At 48.8% G+C, this 14356-nt stretch overlaps 1 protein-coding gene across 1 annotated transcript in view; it reads right to left on the reverse strand.

Moving 5' to 3' along the window:
- The window catches only part of SLC6A11 (solute carrier family 6 member 11), a 117375-nt gene that overhangs the window by 86668 nt on the left and 16351 nt on the right, over positions 1-14356 (reverse strand). Inside the window, exon 5 of the mRNA XM_003927167.4 lies at positions 5633-5765. Coding sequence (XP_003927216.2) covers positions 5633-5765 — 133 coding nt within the window. The remainder of the gene's footprint in view (positions 1-5632; positions 5766-14356) is intronic.

Genomic DNA, 14356 nt, shown 5'->3' on the forward strand with positions numbered 1-14356 from the left:
CCATAGAAGCACAAAAGCAGCCATGGATAATATGTGGGTGAATGGATGTGGCTGTGTTCCAATAAAACTTTATTTACAAAAGCAGGCAGCAGACTGAATTTGGCTCTAAAACCATAGTTGGCCAATCCCTGGATTAGATTAAGGCTTACCAAAACCACAAGAGAAGGACACAGAGTAATGAAATGTTTGTTTCTTTTTTTTTTTTTTTTTTTTTTTTTTTGGCTTCAACAAATATTCACGGAAATACTAGAAAAATATCACAAAACCTAATATTGCTGTGTATGCTGTGGCATAAGATAGAATTTATAATTTTGAGTTTATATAAAATTGTTGTCTCATAGAATATAAAGCATTTCAGTTGTATCATTCTGCATGTCAGCAATGTTTATACAAATGGGAAATTCTAAGGGCAATTTTCATTCTGGAGGTACTAGGGAGCAACTGAAGGTTCAATGTTTCTTGAATGTGTGAGTAGGAAACAAAAATGGAGAGGATAAGATGTTTTTGGTGTTTTTCTTTTTAAACAAAAATAGACTTGATCAATAATTGGATGAGCAGTGTCCAACATGGCTGAGTGGTTGCAGGCCCAGCAGACTAGCAGAAGGAGCAGGTGGCAGGGATGGGCAAGATGGACTCAGTTGACCAAAAAAAAAAAAAAAAAAAAAGACATAGGAAAATAGTGAAGATGTCTCTCTTTTGTGGTTGCTTAATTTCAATTATTCCCATTCCAATGATCCAAAGTGAAACTGTTTATCATCCAGAAGATACAAACAGTCTGGAAGACTCCTCCTGAAGAAAGCAAGCACTTTAGAATCCTATGCTTTCTCAGGACTTAATATACAATTGAGAAAGCCTTTTTTTCCATAGGAGATTTCTGAAATTTCCAATAGTGTCTAGAGTGATGGAAAATATCTATGAAGAACTAAAACTGCAGGTATTTTACTGGAGCAGGGAGATAAACTGCTTAATGAGCACCTACTGTGAGCTCAGAACTAAGATCAACGCATCTGTGTTGAATCTGCACATTAACTCCAATCTGGAGGTACAGAACAGGCAAAGCCCAGGCTTAGGGAAGGCAGCCCGGATCTGAATTCCAGCTTGACTCCTTCCAAGTAGGGTGGCCTTGGGCAAATTTTGCAACCTCTCTGGGCCTTCATTCACTTATTTATATAACAGATTTGGACTTCAAGACCAAGATCCCTCCCAACTCTGACATGCTACATTCTAATATTCTGGAGCCAGCTCTCAGCCACGAGAATCCCCAAGTTGTATTGTTTAATGCTAGAACTAATACTCAGAGTTAAACTGCTTACTTGTCTGAACCCCACCCTTAGCAAGCCACATGCTCTGTGGGGACAAGGCTGTCCAGTGTCTCTCTGGTGTATTTCTGGCACTTTCCAGGGAGGCCCAAGGAACAGGGGGGATTCACTGATTCAACAAATGTCTATGAAGCAACAGTCAGTGGCAGGCATCTTGCTACCTACTGAAGCTGGGATGTAGGGAATCTCCCTCCAGCTCAGAATAGCTGCTTCTGAGAGTACAGATTGCTTGTCAGACCCCAGGAATGGAGGGAGATTCCACATGCCTAACATCAAAAGATTGTGAGGCATACTGGGAGGGGCCTGAGGGGGATCGTGGAGAAGAACGTGTGTGGATGTTGTCGGTGGGGAGACGCTAATGGCAGGTAGTGCTGCTGGGACTTCACCCCTGGTGTTGCTATAGCCCCATTTGGGATCAATTCATTTGTGACCTGATCCCAAATCCCCACTTAGAGAACCACCTGCTGAAAGGCCAGGTCTACAGTGTCTGCCTCCCTGAGTAGGTGAAATGCTTATTGAATTGACTTAAAGTTGGGAATATTGTTTTTTAAATATTCCCAGGAGAAAGGAGGGGTCTGGGGACTTCTTGAATTAATGAACATTTATTATAAATTAAAATTTGTGCTGAGGCTTGAGTATGGGCAGCAAGCTGGAACTTCAGGGAAGAGATGAAGTGGGAATACCAACCCAGTCGCAGCTGGACAGTAGCTGGAGATGGGTTTCTTCCTCCTCGAACAGCCTCATGAAAAAGGGAAAAAGGCTCTGGCTAGGGTCCCAGAGGTCGGGGGCAGGGGTGACCTTTGCCCACTTGGGAAGTTTCAAATGACCCAATGTTTTATTTTTAGCTGTTTTTGTTTGTACAGAACCCAAAAAACCTTTGGATGCTGGGCTCACCTCCAAAGTGAAGCAAGACATAAAGAGGAACAAAAGTGCGAGATCCTCCCCTGAAAAGTCTACCTGCCAATCCGTGGACGCGGGGCTGCTCTAAACCGTCAGATGTGCCCCACAGAACCTCATCGTTCATAAGGAGCTGAGAAACTGGGGACCAGTCTCTCACTCCTGGCCTGACACTTACTAACGATGTGACCTCGGGCAAGGCCCTTCCACTCTCTGAACCTCAGTTTCTCCATCCATAAAATAAGGGCAGAAGTGGACCAAACCATTTCTAAGGATTATCACAGCTCAGCAAACCACATCTCATCCAGGATACTAATGCTGGCCTTGGGCAAAGGACACATGGAGGAGAAATCCAGTCTTCAGGAAAATACTTAATTGGCTCATCTGGTTTCAGCATTTCCCTTGAAAGCACAGTTTAGAAGGCACTGCAACCAATAAACATTGAGTACCTACTATGTGCTATCTCATTAAATACCTCTTCACAATCAGTCCATAAGAAAATAGCCATAGTCTCTACACGGCAGGTGAAAGGCATGACAGTAGCCTATCCAGGTCATGGGCTGCATGGTCACCAATGCTGGGAGTTAATCCCAGTCTTCTGCTCCCTACCAGAGGGTCCTTGAGCAAGTTACTGAATCCCTCCATGCCTCAGTTTCCTCATCTGTAAAATGGGGATAATGATAGCTCCCATCTCATGGGGCTGTTCAAAGCATAAATGGAGCAGGCATGTGAAGCACAGAGGAAGCACTCACAAATATTAACCGGTACTTCTGATGATTACCATACTGTCATCCCTACCACTTCTACCAAAGCAAGCACTCATAAAATATTAACCATTACTGCTGATGATTATCATATTGTCATCACTACCACTTCCACCAGAGATGAGAAACAGGAGGTTCAGGGAAGATGCGTGAAAGGACACTCAAAACAACGCAATGTTCTACCCCTTAACAGAGAGTCCAAGGAGAGGGATGGAGGGAGTAGCCTGGGGTCAGTGTTGAGGCAGGGTCACCATGCAACTATGGCCAGCAGCCCACCCTCCCTCAGCCCGAGGTTCCCCACTGGTAAGGGAGAGGCAGCAGCTCCCCAGACTGTGAGGATCTGCAGCACTTGCAAGGTGCCAGGGAGTGGAAGGCAGTGGGTAAGTGTTTGCTCCCTTGCCTTCCCCATAAGCCTCTTCTGAAATCTCCAAGACCATAGCTGTCTGCCCTTCCTCGAACTCAATTTCTGCATTAGAATTCTCCGACACTCAGGCTCAATCGCCCAGTCAGCAGCAAAGGGCCCCACTGTGGGACTGAGCCTCTTCATTATGGCTAAGTGACACTGCAGGGCTGTGGCCCACAGCTTGGGCCCTAGGGCTCAAGGCCATATGAGGTCCTGGAACAGCTCACACATGTTCACACACAAACCTCCTGCAGCAGCCTTCCCTGCACCCACGCACAGCTGCCACCCAGCCAAGCCCCACAGGCCTCTGTGTCAACTCCCAAGGGGTGGTAACCACAGAAGAAGTGGTAATAATACCAACCATGATACCTCCTCCCTTCTCTTCACAGTTCATGAAGCACTTTCATATAGTAAATACTCAGAAACAACGACCTGAATTATCTTTGTGATGAGATTTTTAAAGATTGCCATTTACTCAGCATTTACTATTAGTAACTCACTCTGCTGAGCACTGACCATACTCAACTATCCTCACAACTGCCCCATGTGGTGGTAAGCTTACTTATTAATCGTGTCTTACCGAAGAGGAAACTGAGGCTCAGAGAAGTTGAGCGACATGCCCAAGGTCATGACTAGAGAGGGATATACCTGGGGCTTGAATCCTTACTCTTATTACCTCTGGCTTTTTTCCCAGCAGAGGCAGCCAGGAGGAGGATGGGAGATTGTGTGTGGAGTCTGAAGAAGCAGATTAATAATGATCACAATTTTACAGTTGGAGAAAGAAAAATCCTATTGTCTTCATGATACAAACTACAAAAAGCAAAGGTAAGCAAAATCACCTTGGCTGCAGGGACATGAGAGTCTCTGCTATACTTTCTGCAGTCCCCTGCATCTGTGTGGCTGTTTTAAGTGCACCCTCAGCTTCCGGATAGCCCGTAGCATGGGGCACCTTGGCTTCCCTCCTGCAGATCCGCCCACCTCAAACGTTCTAGCAGTTTCTTCTTCATCCTACCCACCACTGTGGGAGCTAAGGGGAACATCTTTTGGAAAAGGGCCCAGAGTTGTTAAGTTCCTGTTTCCTTGGAGGTTTTATCTCCAGCAGCTGCCCCAGCCAAGAACTTAGAGTTTATGAGTAACTGCCTATAGGAAGCCGGGAGGCAAGCAGGGATGTGGTCAGCGGAACCCAGGCCTAAGAGATGCCTCATTTCCCTCTTTTCCACAAGAAAAAAAAATGAATGGCAAAATGAGGAAACGTTGGTGCTGACACTCAGCCACAGGATTGGGGGTGATAGGGAATGGTGGGGACTGTGGCCAACCAGAGCCCCCTGGAAGGAGGTGGTGGCTGTTCAGTTCAAACACATGCCACTATGTGGGCAGGCAAGTCCAGGGTTGCCAAATCTCACTTTCCAAGGCATGCCAGAATCAGATTTCTTTTTTCCACATGAAATCTCCTGATTTCGGAATGTTGTCAACAAATTCTTCCCCTCCCCGCCTTTTTAAAGTAAACACAGAAGTGAGTTGGACTTGGCCAGGAGCCACACATTTCTAACCTCTGTACTGATCCTTGCAGTGGACAGCGTGTCCAGTCTCCAGATGTTCCCATGCTCCCTTCTGCTTCCCAGCCCCCATGTAGTAGGTAACGCTGTCTCAGGCTCTGGCCAACAGCCTGTGAGTGGAAGAGCCATGTGGAACTCCCAGGCCATGGCAGTTAAGAGCTAGCCTCCTGTTTCTCTTCCCTGATGAGGCAGCAACCCTGGAGGCTGCTTGGTGCAGGTGGCACACAAAGCTGCAAGATGAAGTGGCTGCTCTTCCCTCGACTCCAGGTGAGGGAGAAATACACCCCTGAGATCTTGGGGTCTGTCAGTGGAGGCAGCCAGCACATCACCTGCCCTCTCACACACCTGGAACCCTGTCTTCATTACCAAAGAATCATTGCAGCAGTTCAGCAGTTCCCAGTTTTCAAAGCACTTCACCCCTTTGCCTTGCATAACTCCCAACTCAATAAGACAGACAGGGCAAGGCTTTATTATTTCAGAGATGTGCAAACCGAGGCTCACAAGGTAAAACTGAACCATCCTAAGGTGAGCGGTCAGTAAGTGGTGAGGGTGGGTAGAGGTCACTCCAGTCCAGTGCTCCTTCCCGCTCCCAACTTAAGTGCTGGCCTCTGAAACATGAACTCCCCGTTATTCTCTGGGTCATCTGTGAGCCCTCTTCTGCAACGGTTAGCTGCTTGAAGATCGACCTCTTACCTTTCCTGTAGACTTGGTCCCCTTCCAGATACAGAAGTAACAGATGGTCCAGGCTGCCAGGAGACACAAGGCCAGCTCCCAGCGGAGGTTCCCGATGTGCTCGATCCCATCAGAGATGGCCAGGACCCGGCGCCTGCAGAAGGGAGGGTGGAGAGTCACTGGGGCTGGGGCTGGGGCTGGCTCATCTTCAGCAAAGCTAGTGCTACAGAGGAGCAGGGATGGGCCCATGTGCTCATTCGCCCACATCCTCCATGGCCCAAATGTCTCCTCTGGGGAGGACGTGGGGCCTTCAGGAGGAGCTAGAGCCAGCCCTCTGGACCTTGGATCATGAATTCACTCTCTGGGGGAAAAGACGGGTAAGTCTGCAGATGTAGTACAAGAGCAGCATGGAAAGGGCTCCGATGCAGGATGCACCCAGCCTACGTGGGCGTTCCCAGGAGATCATATTACCAGCCATGAACATCCTACGTTCCTCCCTGAAGGGAGCTCATACATCCCGCTCTGCCAAACTTGAGAGGGGCCATAGAACTTGCTTTCACCATTGTTCGACCAACAATAACACGAGCATCATTTCAGATAGAAGCTTCCAGAGACTGGTGGTGTGGTTCTCCGTCGTCTCTTCTCCCTACCTCTACTGTCACTATGGAAGCATGTGTCAAGACACAGCCTTGACAATCCTGAGTTCCTGAGTGACCACCTGCCACTGTGTCAGAGACACAGTCTGAGCAGGAAGTACTTTGTTGCTTGAAGCTGCTGAGCTCTTTGGGGACACTGGTTACTGTAGCATAACCCAATCTACCCTGACTGCTACAGGGGGTCAGGGAGAGCTTCCTGGAAGAAGTGATATGTGAGCCAAATTGTGAAAGATAAGTGGAATTTGGTCAGAAGGAGGAGGAAGTGGAGATTGTTTTAGGTAGAAGGAACAGCATGACCAGAAGTAGAGCATGGTGTGCTTTGGGAACAGCAAGCTGGGGCACAGGGATCAGAAGGAAACAGCAGGAAAGGTAAGCAGAGGTGGTACCACGGAGAGCCTTGACTACCATGCCAAAGTGTAGAGGTATCCCAAAGGGCCCAGGCCGCAGGACAGGGAGGGCTTCGGGTGTGCTAAGCTAATGCCATCAGCCTCGCTTCCCTCAGAACCCATCAATTCTTCAGAGTTGACGCAGGCCTGGCTCCCAGAGCCCATGCCTGGGGTTTGTGTTCCTTTAAAGTCAATCGCGCCACGCTCCATATTATGCAGAACTGTGGCACCAGCACAAACCCCCTCTCCAAGCTTGCTCCATGAACCCCATTCCGGCTGCCAAACCAACCCCCACCAGACCATGCCAGTCGCCTCGGCACTCTGGTAACGTCCTTTGAGAAAGGAGCTCCCATCCCACCAAGTATGAAAGCCACCCTCAGTGTCTGTCTCCCTGGGAATCCGCTTGAGGCTTGACTCTGCATTAATTACTCAATGACACCAATTAGCACTGGTCTACAGGCTCCCTCCAGCCCCAGCCCTGCCAGAGAAATCAGGCAGGCCCCCAAACAAAATCAGACTGTGTGCAGTGATAGATTTACTCAAAAGGAAACCAGCTCTCAGACCCATAGCCAGGAGAAGTGGGAACATCCATTTAAATATAATACACATTTACTGAGCACCTACTAGGCACCAGGCACTATGTTAGACCCTAGGATAAAAAATGTAAGCATCATATGGCCCTTGCTCTCTACCTGGATAAGGTGGCCCCCCCAAAAACATCCAAGTTATTTAATAAAGAAAGGAGGCAGCCACTTACAATAACAACTGTTATTTTATTTGCTTATGTCTTAGCTGTCTCTGGCTTTAATTCATTTTAAAATGACGGGCCTTATTAAATGAGGCTTTAAGAGAATCTATGAGTATAACACAGTAGTATGTCCCAGAGCATGATACTTGGGTACTTGCTAGAAATACAAACCTTTCTGCACCCCCAGAGACCCACTGGGTCCCAACATTTGCAACGTGGCTCCCAGGGAGCTGCACTTTGTGATTTTCCCAAGGAGTCCTCACACACAGTAAGGCTCAGAAATAACTCCACTTCTGAGCACCACAGAAGTAGAGTTTCTTGGTTATGAAGGAGTGATCTGCAAATGCCACCTGAATAATTTTTAAACTTTTTTTATGGAGGGATGAAGGAGAGGGGTTTGAGGGAGAAAGTCATGGATCTCTTGAGAAGTTACCAAAGGGATGGACCCCAGAGAAACACACCGGCTCCCAAAATGCTGCAGGAATTTCACGGTGCCTACTGGCTCTCCTTTGCCCAGATTAAAAGCCCTGTGGGCTTACCCTGCCTTACACATGGCCACAGAAATCATCCCCAAGGCCCATTAGCTGGTGAGCTACAAGGGACAACCCAGAGCCAGAAGGAATCGGGGCTGCTGCAGATGGAAACAGCTCAGGCGCACTCTGTACCAGCCCACTCCAGATGCTCAGCTTGTCACTGGAGGAACACATGAGGTCCCTACTGAGTCGGTGTGTATGGACGTGCACGTGTGCATTTGTGCATGCGCGCGCGCGCACACACACACACACACACACACACACACACACACATGCATTCTTATTGAGTAGTTGTTTTCTGAATCTGGGACCTGAAAACTGGAACCCGCGTGGGGACATAGGGAGAAAGAGGGGCAGGACCGCCAGGCACAAGCTGGCTCAGCTCCCCTCTCTTCCACAATATAGATGCTGCTGCAAACTTTTGAGTCATGCAGCCTGCTCCAGCACCCTCTCGCTTAATTGAACTATCTAATTCTCAGAATGTGAAGCAGATTACTAAAAGCTACGGAGGATGAATTGCTCTTTTGTTCCACCAGATACTATTTGAAAACATCCTCAAACTATTTTCCTTAGGTTTTACCAGTGCTGACTTTAACTAGGAACGGACCTTTGGTTCCTAAAGGAAAGGGGGCTCAGGGGCCAGTTCTCAGCCTGCAGGGCAGTGGGGTTGTTTTGAAACCCACAAGGGCAGCCTTTGAGAAGGTGGGGGCTGGGGCACTCAACTCCGTAGACTTGGAGAAGGCACAGATCTTCCTGGGAAAAAGCTTTCTTAATGACCCTCCCCCATGAAACGCTGAGACAGAAGAAAGGTCTGAATAAGGAAGAGTTTGCTGCCAACACCCTGGCCAAAAAGGATCCAGAGACAGACCTCCCCCTGACACTGCTCATGGAACGGGAAATGCTGAAGACTAGATGGGGCTCTGCAGCAGGACCCTTTCACGTAAGTAATCTTTAGTGTGCACCTACTATGTGCCAGGCCCTAAAACAGATACTTTATGATGCACCTTTTTCAGGACATAGTAAAGTATTTCTGGAGCTTTCTACCCAGAGGCTACCCACGCTTCTCCAACCCTTGGAACACACAGAGAACGAGCTGGGCTCAAATCCCAGCCCTGCTCCTTACCAGCTGCTCCACCTCGGGGAAGTGGCATCACCTCTCTGAGTCTCAGCTTCCTCATCTGTAAAATGGGAATAATGATACCTACCTTCAATGGCTTTTCAAGCATGAATGCATCTAACCCTCCCCACAGTCCTTGAGATGAGCACAATTGTCCTCACCATTTCAAAGATGGTGAACCTGAGGTACAGAGAGGCAAAGTAACTTGCCTAAACTCACACCCTCAGCAAGAAACTGAGCTTGGACTTGAGCCCAAGGATCCTGGCTCGAGCCCACACTTTCAGCTTTGATTCCTCCATAACCCTAACATCACCTACCACTTTCCTTAACAAATTAAAGCTACAGTAAATGCACACCCCAAAGCTGTCTTATACGCCTTTGTGTACTAGGAGAGAGGAATGTATGGCTCATGGTATTCATGCATTTAGTAATTTATTTAAACAACACTTATGAAAACATCATCAGTGTGTCAGACATGGAGCTAAGCCTGGGGTCTTTAAAGAGCCCATGGTCTAGTGGAGAAGGGAGATAAGGAAACAGCAGCATGCGGAGAGAGTGGGCACAGAGAAAGGTGGGGGAATCTTCCAGGCACAGCAGGAGACCTTGCTGGGGTTTCAGTATCCGAGTGTGGGGTTGGGGGTCCTGAAGGGTATGAGGAAAGTTAGCAAAGAAGGGGGGCATTTGGAGCAGAAAGACCCCCAAGGGCAAAGTCCAGGAGGCTGAGGAGAACACCACAAGGCCAAGGAAGGGCATGGTGTGCTGGGTGAGTGCAGCTCGAGCCGGGTGAGAAGCAGGGTGAGGAGGTGGCCACGTGGGGAGCAGAGGCTAGACTGTGAGCCTTGCTGAGGGACTGGGCTGCTTCCTGTGGGAGACAGAAGCCTAGGGAAGTGGTCAACAGCAGTGAGACCCCATCAGATGTGTGTTTTAGAACACTCTGGCTGCAGTGGGAAGAATAAATGGAAAGAATGAACTGTCAGGGTAGGGCAGAGGAGTTTGCCTCCACTGGGGCAATCTATAGGGAGGGGAATAGTCCTGGAGAGGAATGGGTGACTGGAGAGCAGTAGAGGCCCAAGGTGACTGCCTGAGGCAGCCAGCAGCAGAAAAGAGCCAGGGTTAGATTGCCACTGGATTCACACTACGGTTCCTCGGATGGGGAGGGCAGGACTGAAGTGGTGCTTGGAACAGAGAAAAAGATCATGGCCAATCATTCTTCTAGATAAGATGATTTGAAGGTATTGGCAAGATGCCCAGGTTGCCGCAATACCCAGAGGCTACTAGGTCTCTGGATACAACCCAGAAAATACATGCAGACAGGGGATTCATAGCTGAGTCCTCAGCCATCGAGGTATCCTGGGAGACCTGGAGAAAGGGGATAGATGGGGCCTGCATCCAAGTCCCCAGAACCCTAACATCTCAAGGCAGGAAAAGGAAGGGAGTATTCCTTGGAGAAGCAGGGAAGAAGTGGGAGAAAGTCAGAGGAGCGACCCAAGGAGGGGTATCCCCAAGGCAGAGGGAGGGGCGTCTCTAAGGCAGAGGGAGGGGCGTCTCTAAGGCAGAGGGAGGAGCGTCTCTAAGGCAGAGGGAGGGGCGTCTCTAAGGCAGAGGGAGGGGGGCATCTCTAAGGCAGAGGGAGGAGGGCATCTCTAAGGCAGAGGGAGGGGCGTCTCTAAGGCAGAGGGAGGGGCGTCTCTAAGGCAGAGGGAGGGGCATCTCTAAAGCAGAGGGAGGGGGGCATCTTTAAGGCAGAGGGAGGGGCGTCTCTAAGGCAGAGGGAGGGGCGTCTCCAGCAGGCAAGTAGCCAACCTGCAAACGCTGTAGGCTGACCTGGTGAGAGACAGCAATCCCTGCGGGACTTGGGACTAGGACTGGGGAGGCCAGCAGAGCCACTGCTTGGTCTTAGAGTAGACTGGGTCGGGGGCAGATGAGAGGTGAGACCTGTTTGGCTCTGATGAGTTAGGGAGAGGTGGTGGCAGCTAAAGGGGCTACAGGGTACAAGGGTTGTTTGATCCACACTTGTATTCAGGTTGATGTAACTGGGCTAGTTCACCAGACGGAGCCGGAGGGAGGGAGAAAGTTCAGAAAGAGGAGGGAACAGAGGATAAGAGAGGAGGAAAAGAAGTAAGGCCCTTATGATGGTGGCAGGGAGAGAAACCACAAGTGGCGGTGTTAGACCATCCAGGCATGAAGACGTCCCTTCTACTAGACAGGAGGGAAAGAGTTGGGAAAACCAAGAGGGTAGCTCAAAAGCAAACTGCATTCTTCCTTATTAAGAGACTTGGAGGAAGGAGTGGAACTGGGAGATTTCAGTGGCAAGAACTGTGCTTGGCACCACCTGACACCCTCCCCTATCTCACTTCATTCAGTCCTCATGGCAACACCACTGCCAGGGCACAATTATACCCATTTCATGGATGAGGAAATTGAGGCTCAGGAAGGTGAAGCAACTTGCCTGAATTGAGATTTCTTTTCTTCTTCTTCTTCTTTTTTTTTTTTTTTTGAGACAGAGCCACTCTGTTGCCCAGGCTGGGGTGCAGTGGTGCAATCTTGGCTCGCTACAACCTCTACCTCCCGGGTTCAAGCAATTCTCCTGCCTCAGCCTCCTGAGTAGCTGGGACTACAGGCGTCTCCCACCATGCCCCACTGATTTTTGTATTTTTAGTAGAGACAGGGTTTCACCACATTGATCAGACTGGTCTTGAACTCCTGACTTCAAGTGATCCTCCTGTCCTGACTTTCCAAAGTGTTGGGATTACAAGTGTGAGCCAGCCATGTCCGGCCCCAAATTGAGATTTGAAACCAAGTTCTTCCAATGCCCACACTCCCTACTGCTACACCAGAAAGTGAGCCCAAGGTTGGGAGAGTGTCTCACTCAGGCCTTCTCCTGTGGCTGATGGTGGAAGGGCAGTGGCTGGAATCCCATGTCTGTTCCCTCTTGGCAGCTCACATACCCACAGCAGCGGAGTCTGGAGAGAAGGAAATAGCCTCCCACCTGAAGCTTCCAGCTCCCAGCACAAGGGCTGGTTTGCCCAGAGAGCAGAGCTGGAGCAGAACTCCCTCCTTACTGGAGCCCAAGAGGGCCACGTGGGAACAGCTCCCAGCCCAGCCTGGGGTGGCCTCATCTTCATGTCATGCACGGAGCCGGCAAACAGATCACCTTTCTTTAACCTGCCACTGAGGAAAGTGCTGCCAGGGCCCTGGAGACCGCCTTAAAAGCTGGCGCTGAGGGGCTGAGCTATAAATAGCCCTGCTGGTCTCCCAAAGCAACTAACACACAAACCAAAAAAGGCCCATCACCACAACAAATGTGCTTTCCTGGCCCCTGCCAGGGGAGCTGGCTGCCTTGGGGAGTCTGCTGTCACTTCTCCAGGAAGAAAGAAGTACAGTCCCCTGGACTGTCCACATTTATGGGGGACTCCAACAGAGTCCACAGCTGGGGTCCCTAAACCAAGTCAGGGACTCAGCCAGGTCTCCTCTGCAGGAATTTCAGGACTCTGCATCACATACTCATTCACTTCATGCTACAGTGATGAATAAGCAGGCTGTTCCACCCTCAAGGAGCTTACTGTCTAGGGGTATAAAGATATCAACAAGGACAATTACAGCTTGCATGTCCCACCTACTTACCAGGACCAAGCGTGCCACATGTAAAATCTGATCTAACCTTCTCTGCATCTTCTCAGGGAAGGAAAGCTATTATTCCCACTCTATAGATAAATAAACTGTGGCTCAGGCAAGTGACATGACTAGAAAGTGGGGACAGTATCTGTTCAATGTCAGAGGCAGAGCTCTGAACCATTGCCCTGCCTTGGGAAAGATGGAGAATTGTGTGATTATGAGTGTCAGTGGAGCCGGGACCCCAGGGAGCCAGGGAGTGCAATCAGGGACCAACATAGGTCTAAGAGGTCTGTAGCTATCTCTCCAATTCCCTCTGTCCCTGCAAAATCCTCCTCTTTGGCCACACACCAGTCTCCGTCAGTCCCCAGACATCCTGTACTTCCTCACATTGCAGGATTCACTCCCGCAGTTCCCACTGCTGGGAATGTCCTTCCCAATTCTCCCCAGCTATCTATACTCTAACCATCCTTCAAGCACCAGCTCAAATAACACTAAGCCTCGCAAGTGCTTCCTTGGTCCCCACCCCAACCCCAGGGCCAGCCCCTGCTGCCATCCATGCTAAGCAAGTAAGCACCTCACTGTGCACCTGGGACTCCCAGGGCAGAGCTCAGCAAGCTTTTTCTGTAAAGGGCAAGGGAGTACATTCCTTCAGTCTTGCAAGGCATACAGTCTATCCCAACTATTCAACTCTATTCCTGCAGGGTGGAAGCAACCACAGGTCATTTGTAAATGAATGGGTGTGGCTTTCTTCCAATAAAACTTTATTTACAAAAACAGGCAGCAGCTGGGATTTGGCCAGAAGGATTTGCGGACCCCTGTCCTAGGCTAATGCTTCCCAAAGAACACTAATCCTCCAATGTCCCGAGTTCCCAGGTCACACTGGGCTCTCATTTGAGAAAACACTGCACACTAGACTTCCTTAGAGATGCTCAATGCTTAGCAGAATATTAAAGGCTCTGAGAAGTCCTGAAACAAAGACATTTGTATAACTTTATCTAACTCAGTGTTTCTCAAATTTATTGAGAAGTGTTATTCATTGAAATGTGAATCAAAACCAGAAGAAATACCACTTTACACCTACTAGGATAGCTACAATAAAAAAGTCAGACAATGACAAATGTTGGCGAAGATGTGGAGAAATGGAACCCTCACATATCACTGCTGAGAATGCAAAATAGTTCAGCCACTTTGGAAAGCAGTTTGGCACTTCCTTAAAAAGTTAAACACAAAACCCAGCGATTTTACTCCTAGATATAAGCCCCAGAGAATAAACATACGGTCAAACAAAAATGTGTAAACAAATATTCATAGCAGCATGATTCCTTACAGCCCAAGGTAGAAACAAGCCAAGGGTCTATCAGTTGATGAATGAATACACAAAATGTGGTCTATCCAAGCAATAGTATTTTATAGAGCTACAAAAAGGAATGAGGTACTGATTCATGCTACAGCATGGATGAACCTTGAAAGGGTTATGCTGCATGAAAGAAGCCAATCACAAAAGAACACGAGTTGTATGGTTCCATTTACATGCAATGTCTATAGGAGGCAAATTTACAGAGACCAGAAAAAAAAAAAAAATAGCTGAGTGTTGTGTGGAGGCAAGAATGGAGATTAATGCTGAATGGGCAGAGATCTTATTGGGGGGATAGAAACGTTCTAAACTTGCATTGTGGTGATGCCTTCATAA

This window comes from Saimiri boliviensis, chromosome 8, assembly GCF_048565385.1.
Source record: "Saimiri boliviensis isolate mSaiBol1 chromosome 8, mSaiBol1.pri, whole genome shotgun sequence".
Lineage (NCBI taxonomy): Eukaryota > Metazoa > Chordata > Mammalia > Primates > Cebidae > Saimiri > Saimiri boliviensis.